Genomic DNA, 27,537 nt, shown 5'->3' with positions numbered 1-27,537 from the left:
CAGTGAAGCCAGACCAAAGCCTGGAGGCAGCTGTGATAGGCCCAAGGGGGGTGCCACTGTCCCCCAAGGTATAAAGAATCAGCCTGGGACTTCGTCATGGCTATACGACTCTGAACCCATACCACATGGGCACTCTGAGAAGCAGGGCGCAGGGTCATATGACAGGGAACATAAAATATAGGTATATGGCTCATGAATAAGTACACAGACAAGTAGGCGCAGGCCAAAGGGACACCCAGCCAATGCCAGGCTGGATGTGTAAACACAATATTGGTGTCACATACAGACCCAGGACTCCTTCCCTATATCCCCCATAAATATCAAATTCCAAAATTTCAATGTCACTAATGACCTAAAGTGGCACGCAAAGCCTCTGTCAATCATGTATCTCAATATTTGGTTCAGAAAATAGTCATTATAATCAAGTTAATGTCCTTAAATAAATTTTCAAAAATCTCAAAGAATCATCAGTGTCACAATTTAACTGAGGTACCCTGAAATGAAAATATTTAGTATTTCAAACCAAGAAGGCAAATCAAAGCTATTTTTTTCCTATTTCTAAGAATTTTTCCACACTACTGTATCACACAGCTATTTATTAAAACTGTTTTTAAGCAATGGTTATATAATGTTAAGTAACTGGTGACAAGATCACCTGAGATCAAATGACAGACTGATAATCACCAAAATACTTAGCTTTATAGCAGCCAAATTTTCTATAATCAAACTGAATGATGCATTTTTATATTTGGTAAGCTATAATCAACTCTTATGGAATTTTACTTGAAATAAGAACTAAAAGTTTAGTCAATTCCATTTGTATTTTATTATTGCAATGTTCCACTTCCCAGTGTAAGAAAAAAAACCCAAAAATATATTGAGGATGCTAGCCTGCTTTTGGCACTAAACAGTTATAAGCAACTGATCCTAATGGTTTTAAGTTTGAGCATTTGGCAGGACTAGTTGATAAACTGATACTTTCCTTCTGAGTGTTTTTCCCCTGTGACCTACATTTATTTTAAACCTTCTATTTCTCTTTTAGAAAAATCTACATTTTGACAAAATGTAGCCATTGTATAATTCATACATGAAAAGAGGCAGTGAGTTTTCTTTGCCAACACTGCCAACATTTCAGTTTGGCAACACTGTCTCTATAAAGCTATTAGCAACAATATTGCCAATATAAATTCAGATACATGTAGCCCCTGACATACAGATGGCTACTTTATTTTCAACACACACAAACGGCCACAGAGGTTGATGTCACTGCCACAGGTCTGGTTCCATTCTTCCTTTAACCCATCATATCTGAGATTGGGGCTAGTGCCATTAAAACCATTTCAGAAAAAACAGGAGTGTCTGAATTTTAACAAATGAAAAGCAAGCATATCTCAAGGGAGTAGGATAAGGTTAGTGGAGAGAAAGAAAAAAAAAGATGTAGGATGGAAATAAGTAAAGGAGGTACAAATATTACAAAAGTTATTTTAGCCATTTGAGATTTTTATATGGAGTCAGGTCTATGCTCAAAAGAGTGAGCAGAAAATGTCCTTTTCTTACCACAGTACAAGGAACAAAAAGAGAAAAAAAGTAAAATAAATAAATATATTAAATTATTGCTAGCTAGCCTAGAAACCTAGACACCAGTCATAACAGTTTTTATGAGAAAATAGACTACAAGTTCCAATATCTGAATGAACAAGACAGAAAAGGTCCCTGCTCTCCTGTACAGTGGGAGAATAACTAAAAACTTATAAATAAGCAAATAGCACTACATATTGTGATAAGTATTATGAAGAAAAATAAGTTCTGAGCCAGAAATATTTGGGGTATGCATTTTAAATAGGGTGGTTGAAGTCTCTGAAGTAGTTTTTACACCAAACTTAGAGGAAAAGGAGGAGCCAGACATTTTAACAGCAGTGGGAAGAATAGTCCAGAAAAAGTGGAACAGGCCCTGAGGCAGAAAAGAGTTCACTTACTTTGTTCAGGTACCTGAGAGATCACTGTGGATGCACAGGAGTAAACCAGATGGAAAGCATAATACAAGCAAGTTTGAAGAGTCAGATAATGCAAAGGTTTATAGACCATGGCAAGAGCTGAGATTTTATTCTGATGTCATGAAAAGCAACCAATGAGCTTTTAAGAAACCTATAATTTTGGAGCACAGCCAAAATTATGTTAACTGAAGATGTTTTCATAAGTCATAGCAGTAAAAGTGAATATTTTGAACTATATAAAACTCTCAACACCTGTAATTCAGTTTATGATAATACTGACCACAGTCCTATAGCTATTGTAACCTTTCCACTTGTAATTAGTAAATTCCCCTCTCTGTTATAGCCTGGCTCTGGTTCTCTGCTCCCTTCATATCATTTATCACATTTTTTAACTTTTTTGTTTGACTTTTTTTTTTTTTTTTGTCTTTTCCCCACACTGCTCTGTATGCTCCATGAGTGTAGGGGCCATGCCAGTCCTGTTAATGTTCTTTTCTCACAATCTCATATCATACTAAGTAGGTAATCAGTACTTACCGAACAATGAACAAATAACTCATCTAGTATTTAACAAACATTTAGTTTGTTCTAGACACTGAGGAAACAGAAGGATTGAAATATACCATTCCATACCCAGAGAAGCTCAATAATGGGAGAGTCTTGCAAATAGCTAAGTTATATGCAAGTTATATATGCTGTCAACAAAGTGTTTTGTAAGTCAAAGGATGAGAACACATATGGTCTGACAAAGAATTTTCTCTGTGCAGGCATGGATATTTATGTGAAAAGCCCAATAAAGGCACAAAAATATAATTAGGGATATTTAATACTTGTACTAAAATTATACACAATTTGTGGGCCTTAAAAAGTCTATCATGTAAAACACTTGCACTTATAGCAGCTGAGGATAATGGCATATTGCCTACTTTATTACTGTAAGAACTTCAGCATGGGGAACATCTGACAAGTATCATATTAAAAAAAAAAATCTCCAACTGCTGAGCAGAGCATAAGGTAAGCTTACACAATATCCAACTTGTGTGAAATTCCAGAATTTCCATCCCCCCATGTCTAAGGGTGCCAAGTTTTGATCTGCACTGATCCAGCAGTACATTTATGGTCCTTTCACAGGGAATTCTCTTTCCCACCTTTATGGCACTACTAAAGAAAAATAGTCATGACTGACACTATTAGGGAGGCAGGGCAAATTATAAAGAATAAGGAAAAAAAGAAAAAAGGGAAAAAAAGAGAAAAAGAAAATTAATAGGCTCACAGGATCAAGTCCGGCACTATTTAACAAGTGATACATACAGCAAGTTTACAAAAACAAAAGCCTTTTCACTAGACTTGGAAGCAAAAACAGTACTGCGTAATACAACTTAGACATAGTGTTTTGCTGAAGTGAAATCTTGCATTCCTTAAAGAAGGAAATAACTTTCTGCCCCCTAAAAAACAGCAAAAGTTTGGCATTTTATAGATTTTCCCAGTCCCTTAAAAAAAATAGCACAGCATGATCCTCAGAAAAAACATCACCAGCACCCTTAGTCAGCTTAAAGAACAAATCTGCAGCCTAAAATACAAAGAAATTGTGCAATAAAGTGTAATTGGCTTTAATAAGAGAGGCAGATTTACTTATTTCTTAAATAGAAGGATTGTAAAGACAAGTTGTACAAGAGGCTTTAACTAGTTTTTCTCAGCACAGCATACACAGCAAAATGCTCTTAGAACACATCAATCTCATATCTTATGTGAACGCCAATCGTTTTAAATTAGTAATGCTTTAAATGCCCTTATCACAGTCTAACTTGTGTTGCAAGTCAGTCAGTACAATATACACGATTTGAACACATTCCTTAGTTCTAGAGTAGGAGCTCAATCTTTATTCTTTGTCCACATACAAGATAAGACACTAATATTTGTTAAAAGACAACTAAGAATTTGCTCACTATTGTAACATGGACTCGCTGATGAACTAAAAGATTTCAAACGAAATTATATATTCAATACCAATGACGCAAAATGGCAAAACGACACAAAAAATGCCAAGCACTGAATTGGAGAAAACAAGTTAAACACGGCTAAATGTAAAGATCCCATTCATCCAGTGCTCCTAGGAATACCGGCAAACACTAGCAACACAACTGTCCCTTCTCCTTCCAAGAATACTGCTAAAAAAAAAAAAAAAAAAAAAAAAACTCTAGCTGGCAATCTCAGAGCTTGTCGAGATAGGCTGAAATTTCTAGAAAAGTTGCTGACCACGAATCAAGGCCCAGCCACGGAACCCCAGCACTGCGTTCCCTAGGGAAGGCGAACCCGGCCCAGGATGCCGCACGGTTTGCGCACTCGGCAGCATCCGGGCCGGAGGGCGTGGACCTGACAGGCAAGGTCGGCTCCGAGCTGGCAGCGCCCCCCGCCCGCGGCCCGCTCGGCGTCAGTCGCAGCGATGCTCCCCATCCCTATCCTCGGCTCCCGCACAACAGTCCCCGTCCCCCGCGCCGGCGCTCCGTCACCCCGCGTCCCCACACCGGGTCAGAGGCGCAGTCGCCCCTCGCCGTCCCCACAACTCCGCGCGCGAGGCCACCCTGCGCCGGGAAGAAGGACGGCGATCGCCTCGCGCGCGTCCATCACAGCTATGGCCTAGTGCCCCGTCCCAGGGCGTCCAGAAGCGCACCCCCCAACATCCTTCACCCCCTGTAACCGAGCCCCGCAGCCTTACCCCGACCCCTACCAGCACACCCCTAGTAATAACACCTCCGGCTCCGGCCGACTGGGTGACTCTGATCGGCAGCAGCACCTTCGCGACACTTCCGCGAGTGCCGTAAAGGGAGACAGGATCGGAACGGGCGGCGGCGCGGGCGCGCTCACAGCCCCGGGCGGGCCTGGCTGCTCGGGAGCGCGCGCCGGGCCCCACCCTGCCTCCATCCGCCGGGTGCCCTTCCGACGTAGCGGCCCGCACTGGCAGGGTCGGCCTGGTAAGGGAAGCAGAAAGCAGGGGGAGAAGGACTGGCGCCGGGAGCCCACCCGCGCTAGAAGGGTGCGTCAGAGCATGGCAGCTGGCGGGTCGGGGAAGTGGGCGCAGCCTGTAGCCCCCAACCCGCGTGTCGGGCGCGCGAGACTAGAGGCGGCTCCCCCTGCTTCCAGGGGCTACGCTGTGCGAGGCGCTGGGGAAAGCAGCTGGGGGCGGGAGCCGCGGGCGGGCTTCCTGGGACCCGGGGAGTAGGGTGTGTCGGGGGTAAGTGCAGGCTCCGGGCTCCACCTTTGTGTCCCCTTCCTTGTTGTCTCCCGCCGCTGTCCCACCTCCCTGCATGCCCCAAGCGGTGCCTAGTGCCAAGCTCTGTCTTGCATTTTTCCCTGGCCCCGGGGAAAACGGAGTCGAGATCTTTAAAGGCCTTAGTGTTTCGCGCCTCTGGATAAAAGCAGATGACTAATTAATTCTTCTGGTTTTGTTTAAGCAGTTACCGAGAACCTTCGCCCCAGTCCCACAAAAACTACAGTTGAGTACGCGTTCCTATTGTCACTTCTGGGCTCAGATACCTTGGTGGTTGGACCGGTCGGGGCTATGTTTGAAATTGAGATCCGTGGTGACCTCGTTCGTACGTGGAGCTCAGTCAGCTACTCAAAACTCTATCGCAAGAGTGGGCCCCATACAGAAAGAAAATTGCCAGTCCTGGGTATCCCCACAACCATGCTTTACAGTAGGATACATTTGAAAACCACTGGAAATACACCATAGAAATAATCTTTACAGCTTTCCCAAATTTTAATTTATGAATCAGTACCCAAATGCAACTTTGTATTTTGTGTTACATCATCAGATTCTCATTTCTCTCCATGTAATAGTTGATCCAACTTATAAAAACATTCCTTAATCTTCTAGACTTTTTAGGATATAACTGTTAGAATATTACATTTGTCAGGAGGCCGGGTTAAAGTGTAGAGAAATAATTTTTTTTAATTATACTTTGCCTTGGTCTTGATGGTTCTGTGTAACCCTAAAAGCAGCTTAGGACTTTCTGTCTATTCACTTGGAACATCCAGAATTGACTTTCTTATTATTTTTTAGCAGTTACCACTAGAGGAGACAGCACAAGAAATTCATCTCGTTACCAGTGGCAGTTAAATATTTGTGGGAAAAAACAAAAAAACAAAACCTGCAGTTTTGATTCATGGAACCTCAAAGAAAGCAGAGAAGATAGGTAAGAGATGCAAGAACATTTCGTTAAACACTTTCACTGCTTTGTGAAGTTTATCCCTGTATATTTTCAATTACAAAAGGTTTCTTGAATTAGTAACTATTAAAATTCTAGTTTTACTCAGTTGGCAATTACCCAGATGCTTTCAGGTCCAAGCTGAAAATACGTGGGCAATTAGTAATGTTCCTCATCTAGTGCATGTGCTTAAATTTCTCAGTTGTTACTAGCAACCTAGTAAACCATTTCAAGTCCTACTTGTCCTCTAAATTGTCATTTTAAACAACTAGAACTCTCAGAGCCTAAGGAAATAGAAAGAATTCATACCATACATAGCAGTTGCTCCCCATACCTGTGGCTAGTTATAATTGTACAGAATTAATAAATCAGCTATCATTATTGTATGCTTACTCTGTTCCATTCCAGTGATTCCCTTTGAGAGTTTGGCTGTTTTACAAATTAGAATACTGTAACTCAGAAGCTAAGTACTTGCTTGAAATCATGTAGCTGGGAAGTGGTAAAGGTAGTATTTGCACTTACTTCAATCTGATCCCACAGCTGTCTTTACATTGTATCACATGGACTAGTAAGTGCTTTATTTTGCTTGATAGTAAGCTATCATTCTTTCCTTATTTTGTCTCTCTTTTTATAGGAGGAAACCCAGTGTTTTCCCTTTTATTTTATCCTTTTCTGAGGCCAGTAAAAGATGTATGATGTGAGAAAGGATAAGAAAATGGATATCCTAGAATTAAAACATTATTTAATTCCAGATGGGACATCATTATAAAAAGTCAAGTGTCAACTTGTTATTTTTTTCATTTTTTTAAATTTATTTTCTCTTTCTTAAGAGCTGTGAATGGTTCACCAAATCCTTGTAGTGCCCAAGTATCAATTTTTTAAAGAAAAATAACCTATTAATAATGCTATGTAGCCTAGTGTTCTGCCCATGAACAATCTCAATGTGTTGACTTGAAATTGCACGTTTAAAATCATGTGGATTGAAAGAGCAACCTCTTATTTTCTCTGTATGTTGCTCTTAGGATTTACAGAAGGTGCAGATTTGGGCAGATCTGAAGACTGACAGTTTGTGAATTTGTAAAACAGGTAATTTTCTTGCACATTCTAAAAGAAAAACAAATATTTATTGAGTGTCTGTGATAGTGCATTATGTATCTTACTTAGTACTTGAATAAACCTCTATGAAGCAGGTATAATTTTAGACCATTTAACACACAATACTAAAAGCTACCATTTATTATGCTAAAAAGTCAAGAGAGCTGAAACCATAATAGTAAAGTAGCAGTGCCTCCTTTCAGGGCATTTGGCTAATAGTGGAAATAAAGCACAACTAGGGACTGCTGATAGACTTCCCCTGCTTCCTACCCAAGGTAGAAGGATTGAATTCATACCCCTGTGACTTCCTAGGTACACAACTTAAACAGGCACTGTTCCATAGTAGTTGGTGTAATTGGTGCCTATGTTTCAGGGGGTGACATATTCATAAAATATAATTTAAATATTTCCACTTGAAAGTGTATAACTTGTAGCTTTGAAGAACCATTCCCCGTAGATTCAGCTAGAACATACAAAAGTCCACACACTCAGTGGAAAGTGGGCCAGAAAAATATCTACCCCCTAGCAAAGGGAGAGCACAAAGAAATTTGTTCATTTGTACCACAGCTTCAGGTGGGGGAATAAAGATACCACCTGAAAACTTAAAAACTATGGAGTCTACCATCACTCAGATACAAGGTTCAAATTTATGTGTCTTCGTGGTCTAAAAAACTGGAAGCCAAGAAAATAACAGAAAGCTGGCGCAGGTTGGTAATGTGACAGAGTACCTGGCAAAAACAAATACCCTTTCCTAATGATTCACCCTTAATTTAAGCCTTTTAGAATACTCCCAGATTTTAAGATCATCCAAATACAAGCTCACAGTCAAAAACCATAAAGCATATGTGCAAGAGTCAGCTGAACAGCAGAGACTCCTAAGAACTTTAGATAGGATTTATCAGGAACAAAATAACATTTAAAGAGATGAAAGATGAAAAATTAAACATTTTAGAAGTGATTCAAAATGTATACAAATTGCAAATTATTGTCCCAGAAGCCTGTGCTGGGGAAAGCACCTATAGGATTTTGGCAAGGAATTGTCATAATTAACTAAATAAAGGGAGGAAAAAAAATGTGGGTGGAATGTTAAGGACTGATAAGGAAAAAAGAACAGAAAAGAGGAGATCATGGTAATTCAGGCAGGAAATTAAATCAACCTTATAATGGTGACTTTAGGGATAAAATAAAAACCTATGTAGCAATATGTAAATATACATATTTAGCAATAAGTCAGATGACCAGAGTAAATGACAAATACAAGTCAAAAGTGGCTGAGATTTCATTCTTTGGAAGTTCAGTCTGAGATGAGGAAGCGGTAAGTATTTACAAATTTCATGGGAAATACTAAATTTTTTTTAGGTTATCACACTGTTTTAAGATTCTCCTTCAAACACGATTTGGTGTTAGAATGAAATTGGTTTAATGTGAATCTTCGCTACCAGGGTCCAGGTCTGTGACCCTGGGCAATTCTCTTAATTTCCAATTCTGTTGAGAGTAAATGAGATCATGTATTTAAGGTGTTTAGTAAATGTTACTAAGGCGTAGTAAACCCTGTTTGCTTTTGCATTGATGGTAGCTGGAGTAAGGAATTGGCAGCAAAGAGTGGCCAGGAGTGAATGTAGAAAGTTAAGTAGAGATATGAGGCAAAGACCTTATGTTAAGGAGGAAAGACAGTTTGTAAGGGCACCGGAGAAACCATTGAAGGATTCTTTATAGGAGCATTAGGTAGTCAGATTGGGTATTTTTTTTTCAGATTGGGTATTTTAAAATTAGAAGGATCACTTTGGCTTTAGAGTGGAATTTATAATAGATTGGTTGTGGTCAAGCCTGGAGGAGGAATGGGTAATATAGGAAAAACAAAAGTGTTTTTCCTATTCTCTCACTCAATAATCAATGCAGAATACTTCTCTAGTCACCAAGAAGTGTGTGGGGATTTCTTCCTACCGAGGACTGAATTCCCTTCTAAGGGGTCTTGGAGAGTCATGCCTACAAATGATAAAATCTCACAAAACAGGTCTTGTTAACCCATTATAATGTGGTTTATTCCCAACCTGATTGCAGTATAGCATCACGTGAAAGATAGAAGACCTTTATCTTATTAACTCCTTTCCGCTGATTCCTGGTCTTTTTGAAACCTAACACTTTCAGCCAATTGTCAACTAAAGAATCCCTAAACCCACCTATAATTTGTGAGGCCCCGCTTTGAGATGTCCCACCTTTTTGGGCCAAACCAATATATGCCTTCCACGTGTTGAGTTATGACTTTTCCTGTAATTCCTGTGTCCCTGAAATGTATAAAACCAAACTATAACCCAGTTACAGTGAGTCTACTTCCTCAAGGCTTCTTGGGCATGGCTCCAGGCATGGTCCTCAAATTTGGTTCAGAATAAACTTATTTAAATTATTTTATAGAGTTTGGCTTCTTTTCTGTTGACACCACCAGCAAGCAATCAAATGAGTTCTGCAACAGACAGCAGATGGATGGTCCTTAATTCAATTCAATTGTGGCAAAATCCATTTGGAGATAGTGTCAGATCTCACCGATTGAGGGCTCAGTCCCACAAGACTGCCCCTCACCTCAGATGCCAATCGTGCACCCCAGGTGGTTTTACCTGTGCTGACCGGCTATAAAATAGGGTTCTCGTCATCCCCTCCTTGGGTTCAATTAATTTGCTAGACTGGCTCACAGAACACAGGGAAACACATTTACCAGTTTATTGCAAAGAATACAGACAAAGAGATGCATAGGGCAAGGCATGTGGGAAGGAGTACAGAGCTTCTACACCCTCTCCAGGTGTGCCACCCTCAGGAACCTCCATATGTTTAGCTATCTATCTGGAAGCTCTCTAATCCCAGTCCTTTTGGGTTTTTACGAAAGCCTTATTAGGTAGCCATGGTTGATTAAATCACTGGCTGTTGGTGATCAACTTAACCTTCATCCCCTCGCCTCTACCCAGAGTTCGGGGGGTTGGGGTGGGGCTGAAAGTCCCAACCCTCTAATCATGCCTTGATCTTTCCTGTAACCAGCTCCCATCCTGAAGCTACCTAGGGGCTACAAGCCCCCAGTCATCTCATTAGCATATAAAAGACACTGTTATCACTCTGCAAATTCCAAGGGTTTTGAGAACTTTTTGCCTGGAAGTGGGATGAAGAAAGAACAAATAAATATATATTTCACAATATCACAAGGACCCCTTAGGAAGTTATTATAATAATCTAGCCAAGAGGTGATGGTGGTTTAGGTAGAGTAGTGGCAATAAAGATGGAGAGTAGGGGTAGATTTGATAGAAATTTAGGAGGTAGAATAAACAGTACTTGATACTTGATTATGTGTGGGAATATGGGACAGAAAGAAAGTTTCTGGCTACGTCAAGCGGATGAATCTTGGTTCCATTCACTGAGAAAGGGAAGAAGAGCAGGTGTTGAGGGATGTTGTGGGGGCTGATTTGAAAAGTGGAACAGCTCAGCGTGGTAAGTACAAGGTCGTGGGCGTGAATAGCTAAAGTAGGATGGAGGAAAACCTGTGAATTAACTTCTCTAATATATATATTTTTTTTACTTCAGAAGACCTGTTGGAAATGTGGTGGTTTCAGCAAGGCCTCAGTTTCCTTCCTTCAGCTCTTGTAATTTGGACATCTGCTGCTTTCATATTTTCATACATTACTGCAGTAACACTCCACCACGTAGACCCTGCTTTGCCTTACATCAGGTCAGTGGAATATATTCTTTGTATAGAAGAATCTTTATGTCTCATTCTTATTTTAACATTTAATGTTAACCTTTTTATGTGAAATCAACATTTAATGTCAACCTTTTAGAAATCAGGTTTTACATTGGCATTACAACAATAAAGGGAACATAAAAAGAAACTTGAATTTGGCTTTTTCTATGTGACAGACTAATGTAGAGAGAGCAGGGTAAGATTCAGTTAGTGAATTGGTTAGTGAATTGTGATTCCTTAGTATCTTGTGTTCCAAATAAGGACTTGAAGTTATCTCAGAAGATGGAATTGGAATTATTCTCCCCTTAAAATTCAAACACACTAGAAACAACAACAGTAATGTGAAAAGATAGTAGTAATGACAAACATTTATTGATCTACTTATAATGTACAAGGTAATGTTCTAAGCATTCTCTATGTCTTAATTGAATCCTTACAGCAACTATAGGAGGTAGGAACTGTTATCCTCATTAGAGAGAGGAAGAAATGAGGTCTGGGGAGATTAAGTTATTTGCTCAAGGGCACATAACTCGGGAAGTGTTGGAACTAAGATTTAAACCTGGGCAATTTGACACTAGGGGCTATGCTCTTACTCTTTATGACATGCTGCCTAGATATTTGACACATGAACTATGAAAATTTATCAATATTTTTGAAATCTCACAACTAATAATGATGTAATGAGGGATACTCAATTGCATATGCTATGTCTATAACCCTTTTTGTCAATTGCAAAAGCAATAAGTAATTATTACAGCAAAATTTTGAAGAATATCAGAATGATTATAAAAATAAAAAGTGAAAGTCTCTTCCTGACCCCCACCAGTGGGGGTGACTCATGGTTTGGTAGTTTTCCTTCCAGAGTTTGGTTTGTTTTGTCTTATCTATGTTTATATAAAACTCTTTCTCTCTCCTTCTTTCCTCTTTCCTTTCGTACTTTTAACATTTTTTGGGTTTTTCATTTTGTTTCATTTATAAAAATTGATAGCATGTTGATATATAAATTGCTTATTTCTTCTCCCCCCCACCTTCTTTGGCTGTTACAAATAATGCTTTAATGAAGATCTCATAACATTATAACTTTACATTCTGCTAAAGGAACATGTGGCTTAAGGAGCCTGACCATTTTTTAGTAACTCCAAGAGAAAATACATATTTAAAATTGATGAGGGCCCTTCATAATATTTTTTTTTTCTTCTTAGAACTTGTCTACTTTCCTTTTAAAGAACTTTTACCACAGTCAGCCCTCCATAGGTTCCACAGTCATACATTCAAGTGATCACAGATTGAAAATATCCTGGAAAAGAAAATTCCATAAAGTTCCAAAATGCAAAACTTGAATTTGCCATTTGCCAAGTACTGCATTGAAGCCACACGAATGAAGTGATGTGTAGGTATTGTATTAGGTATTCCAGAGATGATTTGAAGTATATGACAGGATGTTCATGGGTTATGTGCAAATACTGTGCTATTTTATGTATGGAACTTGAGCATCCCTGGATTTTGGTATCTAAGGGGGATCCTAGAGCCAGTCCCCCACCCATACCAAGGGACAACTATAATTTAAGAGGCCACTGAGTTCTTTTTCGGAGTTTCAGTTCTCTGATGGTACTGCATGTGATTTTCTTAATAGAACCCTAGTCACTTCCTTTTCTGTCCTTTCCTTCTGCTTTTCTATTTTTCTGCTGATGAACTTAGTATTACCCTGGGGTCTTTCTCCAACATTCTAATATATGTTAAACTCTAGTACTTATTTTTATTTCTCTTAGGCTCATTTCCTTCATCCACAGAATGATTAAGTTAAACTAGATACTCTGCAAATTTTGTTTTGATACATAGATGCAATCCAAAAGGTTTAGTTATTATAGCCCCAAAGGATGTAACCAAATGTAAATTCCATTTCAAAAGAAATTTCACTGCAAGTGAGCTTCATGTGTTCTCTTAGTTGGTTCAAGTAGTGGATACCCAAGTGGGGTGCCACCCACTGGGATATGGGAAGAAAATGTTATAACAGCAGTGTATTTTTTAATCTAAAAATATTTAAACTTTACTGGAGTTTAATGTGGAACAATAATATAAGTATTTTGAAGTTACATGGTCAGACTGTTTTTGTGATGGCGTGGGATCAAAATGGTTTGGTGACCACTGGGGTGTCGTACTATGCTAATGAGGTGATGGCATAGCTGTTTTCATTTTAGGTTACTTAATGTCATTCTGTTCCTCTGCCAAAACAAGGAACACCCTTAGCCAACCTTCTTGGAAATGCATGCATTTGTTTACTTATGGGGTAGTCCAAAACAGGAGCATCATTTGGAATATAACTATTTATAGTTATATTTTGTTTTCTAAGAACAATACATATCTTATACATTGTAGAAAATTTGAAAGGTAGAATTAACAAAAAAAACCTCTCTATTCCCCAATTCCTGAAGATGATCAAAAGTAACAAAATCTTTTGTATGTAAAACTACATTTTATTATTTTATAATTGTTTCTTTACAAGTACATTATTTTTTGTTTCTCCATTTTCATTGCAGATTTTTATTTTTTAAGAGAAAAACTCATGGAATTGTAAAGTTAGAAGGACCAATCCTTACAATTCGTGTTTGATACTTTCCTTTTCCTAACTCCCCAAATCCAAATGGTCACCAAATCTTATTGATTCCTTTTCAGACATGACTTTCTATTTCTTTTTTATTCCCATTGCATTGGCATTTTTGAGATCCTGATTCTCTCTTTCCTACAGGGCTTCAATTCAAGGCCAAAGACTTTGTCCTTTTAATCTTTATAGTAGTTTGAGGGAAGAGAAAATAACTCATATTTAATGGCTGTCTCCCATGAGCCTGCTATGCTACTATGCTAAATACTTAACATGCATTACCACTTTTTATTTCATCCTTGTATTGATCTGATGAAGCTGGGAGGGAATGAATAGCCCCATTTTACAGATGAAGGAACAGTCTTAGGGAGATAAAAGACTATACCTAAGGTCTTGCAAAAAAATGGTTATTTTTTAATCTGGGTCTTTGTATTCCATATTACCATGGAAGAAAGAAGTATAAACAGATACATTGCAATGCAGTGTAAGTAAATGATTTTAATAAAAGTCTGGACAGTGTGCTATGTGAGTCACTATCTACTAGAGGAGTTGTCCAAGGCTGTAGAGAGGAGAGGGCTCAAAACTGATCTTGAATGGAAGCTACCTGAGGTCAGGGGCTTTGTCTGTTTTATGTACTGCTATATTCCTATCCCTGAAATCATGTCTGACACATGGTAAGTGCTTGGTAAATACTTTTTAAATTGATTAATAGATGAAAAGGTATTAATTGAATTATAGTCAGAGTCAACAACAGGTACAGAAAGACAGAGTTATGAAAGTGCCTTTGGTGTTTAGGGGATATTCTGGTGGGATGGATAAACTCGTCTGCCTGATTGATGGTAAGTAAATAACACAGTCTTAACATACCAAGGATAGCTTTTTTAAAATTAATGTATATTGATTTCTATTGTGTGGAAAAGAAATAATCTGAAATAAGTAGAAAGTGAAGTAGGCAAATATTTGTGAGCTCAGATTGTCATGTTCTCCTTATAAAGTGATATAAGAGTTGAGCTCATAGACTTACAAAAGATAAAGGGTTTCAAGTAACTCCTGTTACTCTTTATCCCTGAGAAAAAATACATGTGTATATCTAATGTGAGAAATCTGTATACCTCCTGTTTTTCTTTCAGTGACACTGGTACCGTAGCTCCAGAAAAATGCTTGTTTGGTGTAATGCTAAATATTGCTGCAGTTTTAGGTAAGTAATGAGAGTGGTTTTAACAATGAAAATTAATAGCTAAATTGCTACCGTATTTTCTTCTTTAAACACTATTGTTTTACTTGTTTTACTTTCTAGTTATACTTGAGGAAATGTCAGTAAATTATTGATCAGCATTATGTTCGTTTTAAAAGAAAAACACTTTTCTAGAAATCCTAAATTATGGAAATCTTTAAAAAAATAGAGAGAGAGAGCTGTTTGACTACTGATTCAAATGGAAGTTAAGTATAACCAAATATTTCTTGAGGCCTTAAGTGGACTTCTTAAGCAACCAGTAGGGAACAAAGGGCTGTAGACACAATTGACCACAACTAATCCCACCTAAATTCCTTTGGAATAAACAGTTTAGATGTTGCAGAATAGAGATGGAACCATGTTTTGATATTTGAGTGATATGGTAATGCCAATGGATAAAGTTGCTACTCTGGTATTTTACATTCCTGTTTGTTTATTTTGAACCAAATTTTTATTAATGGTTTACTAAAATAATATTTTTCCTATCAAGTGTGATTGTTTTAAATATTTGCATTCTTCCATGTGATATTTGCTTGGGTCAAAAATAGAAAGGAAGATGATTCAATTTACAGGAATTCATCTTTGCGACTAAACTCTTCAGAAACATGTCTATAAAAGCATATCTCCATTATGTTTTCTACACTGCTGAGTTCTTTGGCAATATTTCTGCAATAGAAAATTCAATTTGGCCTATTCTTGACTAACAGATATGGCAAAGTAGGCTTTTTTTTCCTTTATACTTGGCTACTATATCTGATTAAGTTGTAATTTGAAATAAAATGATATGAAAGTGAGGCAAATAAACTTTTGGTTTGTTGTTTTTCGCATGCCCATCCATATTCTAGAACTACTTACTTTTGATTTGGTGTTTATCATAAAAATGCTTTGTGTTTTGTGTAACTCTTGTCATTAGAAATTTTCAGAAGACATTAAACTTAAGATCTAAGTTTTATCCTAAATATTTGTAAATATGAGACCCATGGAAAGCAAATGATTTGCACAGTCACATGGAGAGATTAGCAGTGCCATATGCAATCTTAAGATTTTTTAAAAAAATCTACAGTAAGTCCCACCTACTCAAGAGTCTGAAACAGGAAGATCGGTTGAGCCCAGGAGTCTGAATCTAGCCTGGGCAACATAGCAAGACCCCCGTCTCTGTAAAAAAACAAAACCAAGAAAACCTACAGCTGTTTTTTCTTCTGTAAGATTAATTTTGAAAATCCCAGCAGTGACTTTTGTGAACTCTTCGTCGTCATCTTTATTTCTTGGTTATTTATTACTTTGTTGTTTTTCGGATTATCTCTTCCCAGGCATTGCTACCATTTATGTTCGTTATAAGCAAGTTCATGCTCTGAATCCTGAAGAGAACCATATCATCAAATTAAACAAGGCTGGCCTTGTACTTGGAATACTGAGTTGTTTAGGACTTTCTATTGTGGCAAACTTCCAGGTTTGTGTTTTAGCCCAGCATAGGTATTTTCCTGAAGTACATAAATATACTTATTAAAAAAGAAACCTGAAACATTGAGTTATATGCTGGTATTGTTTCTTTACCTTAACAAAATAGAGTTCATGGCCTTTAAATTATTTGACCATTTTAGAAATAGCTACATTCACAATTAGAAAAATTCATATTTAATAATTTAAACAATCTTTTTTTAAGATCCATAAGACAATTATTAGACTTATATTATTACTTAGTTGGAGATTACTTCAAGACCAAACAGAATTGGTATAAATTATAAGTGACACAATTACAGATTTAAACAATTGCTTTGTTTTTAATATGACTTACAAGGTACAGTTATTTACCTATTTTATGTACTTGTTTAGATGTTTGATTGATTGCCTGCATTCCTAGATGCCTATCCTTGTATATGAGGAGATAAAGGGAAGATCTGTAGCTCTTTTAGCTTTTTCTCAAGGAGAAATAATGTTAAATACTTAAAAGTAGCAGTCAGCCTTCCCCAAATATTTGTAAACTCTGCACAGAGAGCAGTAGGGAAGATAGATTGGGCTAAATGGGAATTTATAGCTAAGGAGCAGGGCAGAGGTTGGTGTATGGTAAATTACTAGTCTGAAAACATGAGGGGTAATGGTTATGAGGGACTCTGGCTAAAGTGACTGACTGTCTTAGTTCATTTGTGTTGCCATAAAGGAGTATACTTGGGGCTGGGTAATTTATAAAGAAAAGAGTTTTATTTGGCTCATGGTTCTGCAGGCTATACAAGAAGCATGGCAGCAGCATCTTTTTCTGGTGAGGGCTTCAGACTGCGTGCACTCATGGCAGGAGGTGAAGGGGAGCCTGTGTGTACAGAGATCACATGGCGAGTGAGGAAGCAAGAGAGCAAGCAGGAAAGTGCCAGGCTCTTTTGAACAACCAGCTCTCATAAGAACTAATAGAGCAAGAATTCATACCCCTCCACCCCTTCATCTAATCTAATCATTAATCTAATCATGAGAGAGCCACCTCTGTGACCCAAACACCTCTCATTAGGCCCCTTCCTCCAAAATTGGGGGTCAGATTTCAACATGATATTTGAAGGGGGCAAACATCCAAATTATAGCACTGACCTAACAGGATTCTTGCTAGAAGGGAGGCCAGGATGATAAGACATCACCTAGGGGATGGTGGAAGTTGAGGAACCCAGATACTGAAGGTGATGAGATATCGAGGACAGAAATTTTGGCTAAACTGACTTAATAGGATTCTTGCTAAAATTGAACACTGCAGAGACCAACACAGAAACCCAGAAATCATGCCCTAGTGGGGAAAAGAGTTCAGTGAACCTGAGTAGAGTTGGTCAAGGAGAGAATTTTTGTCAACCCACAGTGACTCACATCATTGCACTGACATTCATTTGCTAGATGCAGGGGCATGGCGGTGGGTGGAGGGAGAGTGCAGGCAGGCTGGAGCCCTGGAAAAAAATGTAGTTTTGCTGGGCATTAGTTCCCAGGAGCAACTCTGTACTATGGAAGGAAAACAAAAATTTTGGTGGACAGCTAGCTGGCTGTCGATGCCACAAATAGGATCCTGCCTTTCCTAATAAGTTTCTGTAGCTCAGTGTTAAAAATGTTTTGGGGAATTTTCAGTTTATGGATAGTGATTCTTTGCTCCAGTTTTCTCATGATCAATTTAACAGTATCATCACCCATATGGTAAAGATGAATCTCAAACATTTGTTTGCACAACCCAGTAAATTCCAATAGCAGCTCCTCATAGCACCCACACAAACTGCCCTTTCCACCTTATCTCATTCACTTAAGACAGCTTATGTACTTTCTTTGTTGTATTGTTTTCAGCTTTCATTCTAATTTATCTTTACCGCAGGAGTCCCTTTGGCCTTGTAATTTTGAATGAAATTACTTTTTCTCTCTTGACTACATTTCTTCGTGCAACTTTGGATGTCCTCTTCATCTTTCAGTGATGGCTTCATCGCTGGGCCCTGTTTATAAGCAGACCTTTATGACTCTTCTTCCTTTCTAATGTAAACTTTCACTACTTATTTAAAGTGGTGAGTGCATTGCCAGCTCCTCCTCTTCCCTCTTTTCTTTTACAGAGGCAAACTCCAGTTGATTTATACAAGAAAAATTGTACACAAAAGAGATTATAAATGGTTTGCCATTACAGATCTTGGCTTGGAAGAGAGGTTAGCACTGTGTTTTGAATGGAATAGGAACTTACTGGTTTTGCCTCTTGAATCTCTCTTGAATGCATCTACTTCTCTTCTTTTCCGTATTTACTTCCCTGCCTACTCTTGTTTTCTCTACTGATACAGATTTCATTATTTCTCATCTAATCTGCTGCCATAGCCTCCTCAGTGTTTCCTCCGCATTCACTCTTACAATCCTTTAAGCATTTCTTCAGACTGGAGCCAAAGTGGTCTTTTGGAAATGTATACATCTCACTTTTTGTTTCCCTGTACCCTTGTCTAAAGTTCAACAGGTTCCAAAATTGCATGAAAGGAGATATAATCCAGAGAGGAAAAAAGTAATTTGATAAACTGCTAAACTACCTAATCAACTCAAAGATCTTATATGATTGGGCTCATATCTACCTCTCTAGTCTCATTCTGCATCATTTGCCTTCTTAATGTCTTCATTGTATATAGCACTGACGTTTTTTTGTTCCCGAAATAAGAGGCTTATTTAAGTCCTTTTTATATTCTATTTCCTCTGTTTGGTATGCCCTGACCCCCAAGCCTGTATAAACTTAGGCATCTTTAAGATCTCAGCACAGAGCATACTTCCTCAGGGAAGTCTTTTCTGTCAGCTCTTGCTGCAATATATTTTGTTTTCTTTTTTGTGTTCTCCAAGCCTCCAAAAACTGATTCTTCATAGCTCTTATTACAATCTAATTTTATATCCAGGGTTGTTTAAATTTATATTTTGATTTTTTTTTAGTTGATGTATTTCTCCACTAATTATAACCACCATAGTTTTGTTCACCAATGTATCTCTGGCACCTAGCATAGTACTTAGCACAAACATGCTCTTGTTAATTATTTAGGAACTTAGAGAGGTTAAAGGGACTAAGCAGGATTGGAAAAAATTCTGTCTTTGCATTTAAAGAAATGCCTACTAATCATTTTAATGTGGTATTTGAAAAATCTAACTTAAAAAATATAAATAGAATTTCTTTAAAAACAAGTGTGTATATAGTGTTCAACAAAACAAATACATGGTGAATGTCCTCAGTGTCCACTTAGTGGAATTTTTTCCTCCCTAGAAAATTTATCCTTAAGGAGACTTGAAAGGGATTTGTAACCAGAAATCTGTATTGGTTTCCTAGGGATGCTATGACAAAATACCACAGACTGGGTAGCTTAACACAGCAGAAATTTGTTCTCCAAAAGTTCAGGAGGCCAGAAGTCTGAAATCACAGTGTTGGTAGGGTTGGTTCTCTCTTGGGGACTCAGACGAAGAATCTGTTTCTAGCTTCTGGCAGTTGCCAGTAATCCTTTGTGTTCCTTGGTTTGTGGCAGCATAAGTCTGTAATTTATGCCTGTGTTGTGACGTGGCATTCTCCCTTCCTAGAAAATTTATCCTCAAGGAGACATAAGTAAGCAGATTAGTTCCTAAGTTTCACTTACTGCTTTAAAGTAAAGATTACAGATCAATCAATATGTAATATGTAAATTCTATATCAAAGATTTGCTTCTGACCACCCATAACCTATGTAATTTCTCTTGTTTGTCTTTGTTTTGTTAAGGGATATATTTTTACTTTTTTTTTAAAAATTTTATCTTTTGATACATAATAGATGCACATATTTTGGGGGTAATTCGTAAAGATCAAATCAATGTCATGGGATATCTATCACCTTAAATATTTGTCTTTTCTTTATGCTAGAGATATTCAAATTATTCTCTTCTAGCTATTTTTATTAATTGTATTTAAATTTAGATTGGATTTAAATTGAAACTCCCTATTCCCAGTATTCCAGGCCATCCTAATCTTCTTTACCTTGCCACTACACTTTTTCTATAACCCTTATCACCATCTAACATCCTGTGAAATTTCCTTATTTCTAAAGTTTATTATTTATTGTTTGTGTACCTTCACTAAATTCTATGAGGGCTGGATTTTTGTCTGTTTTATTCACTATAATGTATCTGAAGACTTAGAACAGTGCCTGGCACCTAATAGGCACCCAATAAACATATTATTAAATGAGTAAAAGAATAAATGAATAATTACTGTCATATTTTCAATGGTGGCATATGAAACAGTTTGGTATTACTATAATCCTCAGGTTTATGCTGAGTAGTGTGAGAGAAAATTACTTCAGAAAGTAATTTGTAGAATCTACAGAGCTTCTCTTCTCAGTGAATGTCCTACTGAAATCTCTGGTTTGTGCTTCTAGATATTATATTGCCAATGTGTTCTGAGTTTCTTTTATTGACTTATTTCTTCTTCTGCCTCTTAGAAAACAACACTTTTTGTTGCACATGTAAGTGGAGCTGTGCTCACTTTTGGTATGGGCTCATTATATATGTTTGTTCAGACCATCCTTTCCTACCAAATGCAGCCCAAAATTCATGGCAAACAAGTCTTCTGGATCAGACTACTGTTCGTTATTTGGTGTGGAGTAAGTGCATTTAGCAGTATCCTTCACTGTAAAATGTGGCTGTGCTTGGGAAGGAATTGAATAACAGAATTTAAGTGAACACTACTGACGTGTTTTATGCAGTTTTATTTGTAGGAGAGATTCTTAGGTTCATAACCCTACATTAAAGGATTTGAAACATGAAATTCAGATTGTACATAGGACCTCAGTAATTGAGCCAGGAGCAGATAATGTTTAAGGCCTGATCATTCTCACTTCAAAGAAGTAGAAGAGTGAATCCCCTCCTTAAGAACAATTATGTAGCAGAAGTTTATGATTGAACTGCTAATTTTCTGAGCAAAGAAGGGGATTGACTATGAGACCCATTTTGTAGAGGTCTTCTGGGCACAGTTTTATTTTTATAGTACTATTGCTATATAACATTAAGTCTTCAAGAAAATGGGTTTGGACCTTGGCAATAAATGTACGAGTAATCCTTTGGGGCCATTAAAGTGATTTTTGTTTGGAATCTAATTTAAACTTACAGATCTTCTCTGAGATTCTTCCTTGACTTATTTTTTATAGTGCTGACTTGCTCATCAATTTTGTACAGTGGCAATTTTGGGACTGATTTAGTACTGAAACTCCATTGGAACCCTGAGGACAAAGTAAGAATTTAGAGTCTATAAAACTTAGTTTTATATTAAGGATGGCTATTTTCATTGATTTTGATGTATTTTTCATTTTAGCACTTACAAACTATATTAGTAGTATAATCAGTTACATATCAGGATTATTTTCTAGATATGGTAGAATTTATGTAGAGCCATCCATATTCTCCTGTCACTTGTGATCTGTGGATATTTTCAAGACATGAAGAGAATTGTGATGGCAAAAGGGTTTTCTCAGAAATTGACTCTCCTAAATGTGGATATAGTATACAATGTACCTAACTGAGAGCTTTTGTTTTTAGAATACTTGATTTCTGAATTGAAAAGATGTATTCTCCTACTTTTATCTGAAAATATATTATGGACTCTGCATTTGGGTTTCCATATGGTGGATATTTGCATGGAGATAGCATCTTTGATCCTGAGAATAAGAGGAAGGACATGTATTAAATATTAACAGATAATAAAATGAGTTCATCTGTTTTCACAAACCACTCAGTGGCATTTCAATTTAAGTTATTTTTTGAGAATTAGCCCTGAATAGGACATGTGAAAATGAATAAATGAAATAATTTACTAAATTCTCCTAATTATAGCCCATATATTATTTAATACTCTAAAAATAGCACTTACTAAGTTTATCCTAAGCATTATTAATCTTTTCTTAGTGGCATTTTATGAATCTTATGGTATTGGGAAAGACAGTCATAACTTCTTGATTATGGACTAGAAACACTTGTTCTGTCTTATTTAAGTGGAAATTTTATTTGCTCTAGGTAGAACAAAGATAGGTAATATCATTTATGAGGACTTCCTAATGTCTGCTCTTTAATTCTCCAGATATGTTCAACAAATCAAGTGTTGATTTTCAGAAGGCAGATTGGTTTATAAGAATTATGTTTTTTTTTTTAATTTGAGAAGTAGTATAGATCATTTGAATGAAATTTCACAAAACTATTCTTTTTACCCCCATCATTCAAGGGTTATGTGATTCACATGATCACCACTGCAGCAGAATGGTCTATGTCATTTTCCTTCTTTGGTTTTTTCCTGACTTACATTCGTGATTTTCAGGTAAGAAAACTCAGTATTAGATTTATGCAGTTATGGAATAAGAGAACTTTCCATAGGCAAGTCTCCAACCTTTTCGAAAATTAAGTGCTTAATAATTAGACATAATAAACAGGTAACTTTTCAGGTAAATTGTTTTTGTGTTTGGAGAAGTACTATTTTGCTAGTAAGATCCAGCCTTGGAAATGGGGTTGTAAAACCAATTTCAAGAAATTCTTTCATAGAATTTTCATCAAGTCTGTGTACATTTGGATAGGCCATTCTTAACATGTAGTTTTACTGATTCTTAGTAGAAACCAAAGAAAAGGAACTTTCTAAATAGAGAAGCTTGATTTTCCTGAATTAATTGGTAATAAAGGTGATCCCTTTGGCAGTACAACAGCTATCTCACTCTTACTACCCATTAGAATTGATTTACATTCCTAATCACAAAATATAGGTTACAGAACATGTTGAAGAGGTGATCTCTCTTGAAGAAGAAAACTTCTATATATAATTTTCTTTTCTGTTCCAGAAAATTTCTTTACGGGTGGAAGCCAATTTACATGGATTAACCCTCTATGACACTGCTCCTTGCCCTATTAATAATGAACGAACACGACTACTTTCCAGAGATTTTTGATGAAAGGATAAAATATTTCTATAACGATTATGATTCTCAGGGATTGGGGAAAGGTTCACAAAAGTTGCTTATTCTGCTCTGAAATTTTCAACCGGTTAATCAAGGCTGACAGTGACATTGGTGAATACTGATAATCAGGAAACATGAACTAAGCCATTTGATGAGTTGTTTTAAAGGATATCATCAAGATGACTTTAAAAACATTTATGCCTATACTTTTTTATCCCAGAAAATAAAACCAAAGGACTATAACATTGTAGTTTTTTTATACTTTATTTAAGAGAAACAGCTTTTAAGTACACCAAGCAGTCTGCACAACCCAGCCTTTCACATTTTGTAAGTCATCATAAAGCATGTTTTTTTGGGAGCAGTTTTATGGGAGACATTTTCCACAACTCCAAATAATCAGTATTGGTCATTAAATCCTTTGGAATTAGGTTTTGAAGTAGGAATTTTACCATATTAATACATTTCTTATAGACTTTAAAATTTTTTGGTTTTGGAATCTACCTATAAAGGAAAGCAAACCTGAATTCATGTGAGCTCTTTCATGGCTTAAGCTCTGCTGAAGAGATTGTGTGGGTATTGATTTTTCTTCTGGCTACCACGCCAGGTACTATGCTATCTGGTCTATCACACATGCTTGCACTACTTTCATGAAGCTCAGTCTCTGTTACGAGATTTTAATCACCAAGGAACAAGAGCGGTTCCTGTAGGTAAATTTACACCAGTTATGTTTTATATAAAACAAGGGTTAGTATTAATACATAAGGCTGAGAAGTTTGTTAATAACAGCAGATATGATTAATATCAAACAAAAGTCAACTGCAGTCAAGAGCTTGTTAGATTTTCATTTATGGCAAAGTATAATTACTTATAAAAGTAGTCCTTGAACAGGTAAGTATTGCGCCTTTTTAATGGGCTGTAATCTTTGTAAGGCACAAATTCTAAAGAACAAAATCAGCAATCCTATAAAAACTATACATAAAATAATTGTAATATGTGCATCTACCAAATAATTGTCTCTTTTTCTGGCCATGCAAGTGTTTGAGTAGTTTCTCCTTGGATCTGTATCTGTGCAAATAAAGAATGGTTTACAGATCTCTGATGAAATTAAAAAGAAGAAAATGCTCATTTAGAAAGTGCTCAGTGGAAAACTGGTTTGCAAAAGAATATTTGAATAAGATTAACAAGATTTATCTTTTTAGAAGAGATAGTTCCATGGCCAGAAGAAAATGTGGTGGAAAAAATTTTAAAATGTAAGAAGGAGCAATTTAAGGGAAAATACTTATATGGTGGAGACCTCAGTTATAAATCAGTTGCTAGATATAGGAATCAGTAAATAATATTTCTGAAGACTTCTGGACTCATAAGACAGAGAATGGAATGAAATACTACGCCTGTATCAAGCGACAGTGAACATGGAAGACATTTAATAAACATTGATTGACTAGAAGAAATTTCGATGCAAATCATAAAAGTATTATGTCTTTGAAAATCCTGGTGTAAGCACACCCAGGAAATATCATCCAGTCCTGATTGTTTTATCAAAGAAACTATGATTTAAGTTATGAAGTATAGTGAAAAAGAGATTGATAGAATCAAAGTTCATCAAAGTATAACTCTTATCCTTGGAAACAGCAGAGGCTAAATAGATTAATACAGTATTCTTCCCTTTTCCACAGTTTTGCTTTCTACAGTTTCAGTTATTTATACTCAGCTGTGATATGAAAATATTAAATATAAAATTCCATAAATAAATAATTCGTATATTTTAAATTGCATGCTATTCTCAGTAGCATGATGAAAGATCATGCCCTCCCACCTGGGATATGAATCATCCCTTGTCTAGTATATCCATGCTGTATATGCCACCTGACTGATAGTTACTTAGTAGCCATCTCAGTTATCAGATCAACTGGTGAGGTATTGCAGAACTTGTATTCAAGTAACTCTTATTTTACTTAATAATGCCCAAAAGCACAAGGGTAGCGATCCTGGCATATTATTATTATAATTGTTCTATTTTATTATTAGTTATTGATATCAATCTTTCCCTGTGCCTAATTTAGGAATTAAACTATCATAGGTATATTTGTATGTATAGGAAAAAACAGCATGTATAGGGTTTGGTACTATCTGTGGTTTTAGATGTCTACTGGGGGTCTTGGAACATATCCCCATAGATGGTGGGGGGTGGCGGCTACTGTCGATATAAGATGGAATTATAAGTAAAGAGAAATTTAGAATGTAAGTTCATTCCTAACCTTGCAGCTGAAATAGCAGAAGGTGGCAACCATGCTCTCCTTCAAAACATGCCTTGTCTGTACTGTCAGATACAGTAACTTAGATGAATGGACAAGGCATTTTTCTCTTTAATTCAGTCAACATTTTTGTGTTGAACGTTTAGCTTTCAGAGTAAGGGGACTTAGACTCACAGAATTGACAGATGCTGTGAAGTGACAGTGAAAATCTGTATCTTTTCTGCCCTGGGTATACAACAAGACTACAGTTTTTAGCTTCTCTTGTAAGTAGATACAGGCATAAGACTGAATTTTAGAAATTAGAGTGGATGTGTTTGCTATTTTCATATTAATAGGAATACTCCTATTTTTTCTGTTTGTACCAATTGGATATTGATGACAAGATTGTAGGAGATGGCATTATCACAAGGTAGAGGGAACCTGAACTAGTCCACCTTTAATCAGATTTTAGAAAATCAAAACTGAGATCTAATGTAATTTAGGAACTTAGTTTTTATTCATTCAAGCTACTAAGATTACATTGTATATTTCTTAAAAGGTGTTATATATTCTAAGTGCTCAAAGAATTTATTGAAGAGACTCACTGCAAAATAAAAGCTCAGTAAATACTGGCTTATTAGTACCCTTCTAAGTCTCATTATGTACGTCTTTCCTGTTTTCAAATAACAAGAATGCTGGTTTTAGAAAAGATGTACTCATTTTTAGGAAATTAAGAAGATAAAACAGACCTAAAACAAAGGAAAAGTTTTTCTGAGGCATTATGGGTTGTTTAACAGTGTAACAACTTTATCCTCCAAGGGATTTGATAATGTGACCAAGAGTTCACCCAAAGCACAGAAAGCCATGTACATGAGTAGATTACAAAGAGAATGCCCCAGAAATTCTAAAGTATGGAATTGTGATTAGTGCGGAGAAAAATGTCCTATTGTTTAGGAAACTAACAGGTCAGCTGAAAAAGCACTAGAATCTCACTGATGCTCAAGTCTCAATTCCTGCTGAAAGGAAATCCTGTCCATCCACTCAAAATATTTGAAAGGAGTGATAAAGTAAACCAAATTATAGCTCAGCTGTAGATCAGATTAATTCAGCCTCATACTGTGTGAGCCTGGCAAAAGAAGAGCCATGCTGTTTTCTGGAGGTAACTTATTTCTTAAATACCTGCTACCCTTTTATATAAAATATCCAGCACACAGTAAAAAATTGTAAGACATGCAAAGGAGCAGAAAAATTTGATCCAGAGAGGAAACAGTCAATGGAAGGAAACTTGAAGATTTCTCAGATGTTTGAGTTATCAGGGGTGGATAATGTGATAAAAATGCCTAAAGATGTACTAAAACAAAGTGGAAAACGTATATATAGAGAGAGAATTTCAGTGACGGCATGGAAACGTAAAAAAACACAAATCTCGAAATGAATATGATCTAAGACTGTACATGGAGGAAAGGATCAATAAATTTTAAGACAGGGAACCGAAAGAATACAAACTGAAAATCAAAGAGAAGGAGTAAAAGTAATAGAGTGTCTGAGACTTTGAAGGCAAAATGAAATAGCTTAGCATCTTTACAATTAAGTCTCAGAGAAGATTGAGAGAATGCTATAGACGAAATGTTTGAAGAGATATTAACTAAGAACCTTTTCAAAGTTGATGGAAATTAGAAAATCAACAAAGTCAAGAGTTTTTCTTGAAGTAATTAAAATTGAGAAACACCTAGCAAGACTGATACACTGAGTTGAATAGTATCCCCCCCAAAATTCACGTCCACCTGGAACTTCAAAATGTGACTTTATTGGAAATAGGGTCTCTGCAGATGTAAATAGTTATGATAAGATAATACTGTTAATAGATTAGGGTGGGCCTTAAATCCAATGACTGTTGTTATAAGAAGGCGTTGCATAGAGAGAAGGCCATGGGGGAGGCAGAGTGTGGAATGATGCAATTGCAACCCAAGCAATGTCAAAGAGGCTGCAACCAGAAGTAAGGGAGAGGTGAAGAAGAATCCTCCTGCAGAGCC

The 27,537-nt window shown here is 36.8% G+C and overlaps 2 protein-coding genes across 15 annotated transcripts in view; one reads left to right on the top strand and one right to left on the bottom strand.

The window, feature by feature from the left end:
- CEPT1 (choline/ethanolamine phosphotransferase 1) overlaps positions 1-4,804 on the bottom strand; it is a 48,755-nt gene extending 43,951 nt beyond the window's left edge. Inside the window, exon 1 of one of the 4 annotated variants that reach the window (XM_045546785.1) lies at positions 4,743-4,804. Coding sequence is in view for 2 of the 4 variants with exons in the window: in XM_045546784.1 (XP_045402740.1) it covers positions 3,016-3,052 (37 nt within the window). In the remaining 2 variants the exon portion in view is untranslated. Of the gene's footprint in view, positions 1-3,015; positions 3,168-4,247; positions 4,277-4,742 lie in introns of those variants that run through there. The other 3 variants (XM_045546786.1, XM_045546784.1, XM_045546783.1) reach the window with 3 other exon arrangements.
- A 37-nt stretch (positions 4,805-4,841) lies between these two features.
- Positions 4,842-23,513, top strand: DRAM2 (DNA damage regulated autophagy modulator 2). Of its 11 annotated transcripts, none has more exons than XM_045546773.1 (11): positions 4,842-4,963; positions 5,447-5,484; positions 6,058-6,187; positions 7,222-7,285; positions 10,859-11,003; positions 14,745-14,812; positions 16,159-16,298; positions 20,778-20,955; positions 21,483-21,565; positions 22,550-22,642; positions 23,154-23,513. In XM_045546773.1, exons 5-11 carry the CDS (start codon positions 10,873-10,875, stop codon positions 23,259-23,261), a joined length of 801 nt encoding a protein of 266 aa, XP_045402729.1. In that variant the 5' UTR covers positions 4,842-4,963; positions 5,447-5,484; positions 6,058-6,187; positions 7,222-7,285; positions 10,859-10,872; the 3' UTR covers positions 23,262-23,513. The 11 variants fall into 11 exon arrangements, with proteins under 11 accessions (XP_045402729.1, XP_045402725.1, XP_045402733.1 ...); XM_045546769.1 differs by having other exon boundaries at positions 6,055-6,187; XM_045546777.1 differs by having other exon boundaries at positions 5,447-5,489; positions 6,055-6,187.
- Positions 23,514-27,537: the final 4,024 nt, after the last annotated feature.

Source organism: Lemur catta, chromosome 3, assembly GCF_020740605.2.
Source record: "Lemur catta isolate mLemCat1 chromosome 3, mLemCat1.pri, whole genome shotgun sequence".
Lineage (NCBI taxonomy): Eukaryota > Metazoa > Chordata > Mammalia > Primates > Lemuridae > Lemur > Lemur catta.
Note: the sequence above shows the minus strand (reverse complement) of the source record. Positions and strands in the feature narration are given on the sequence as shown.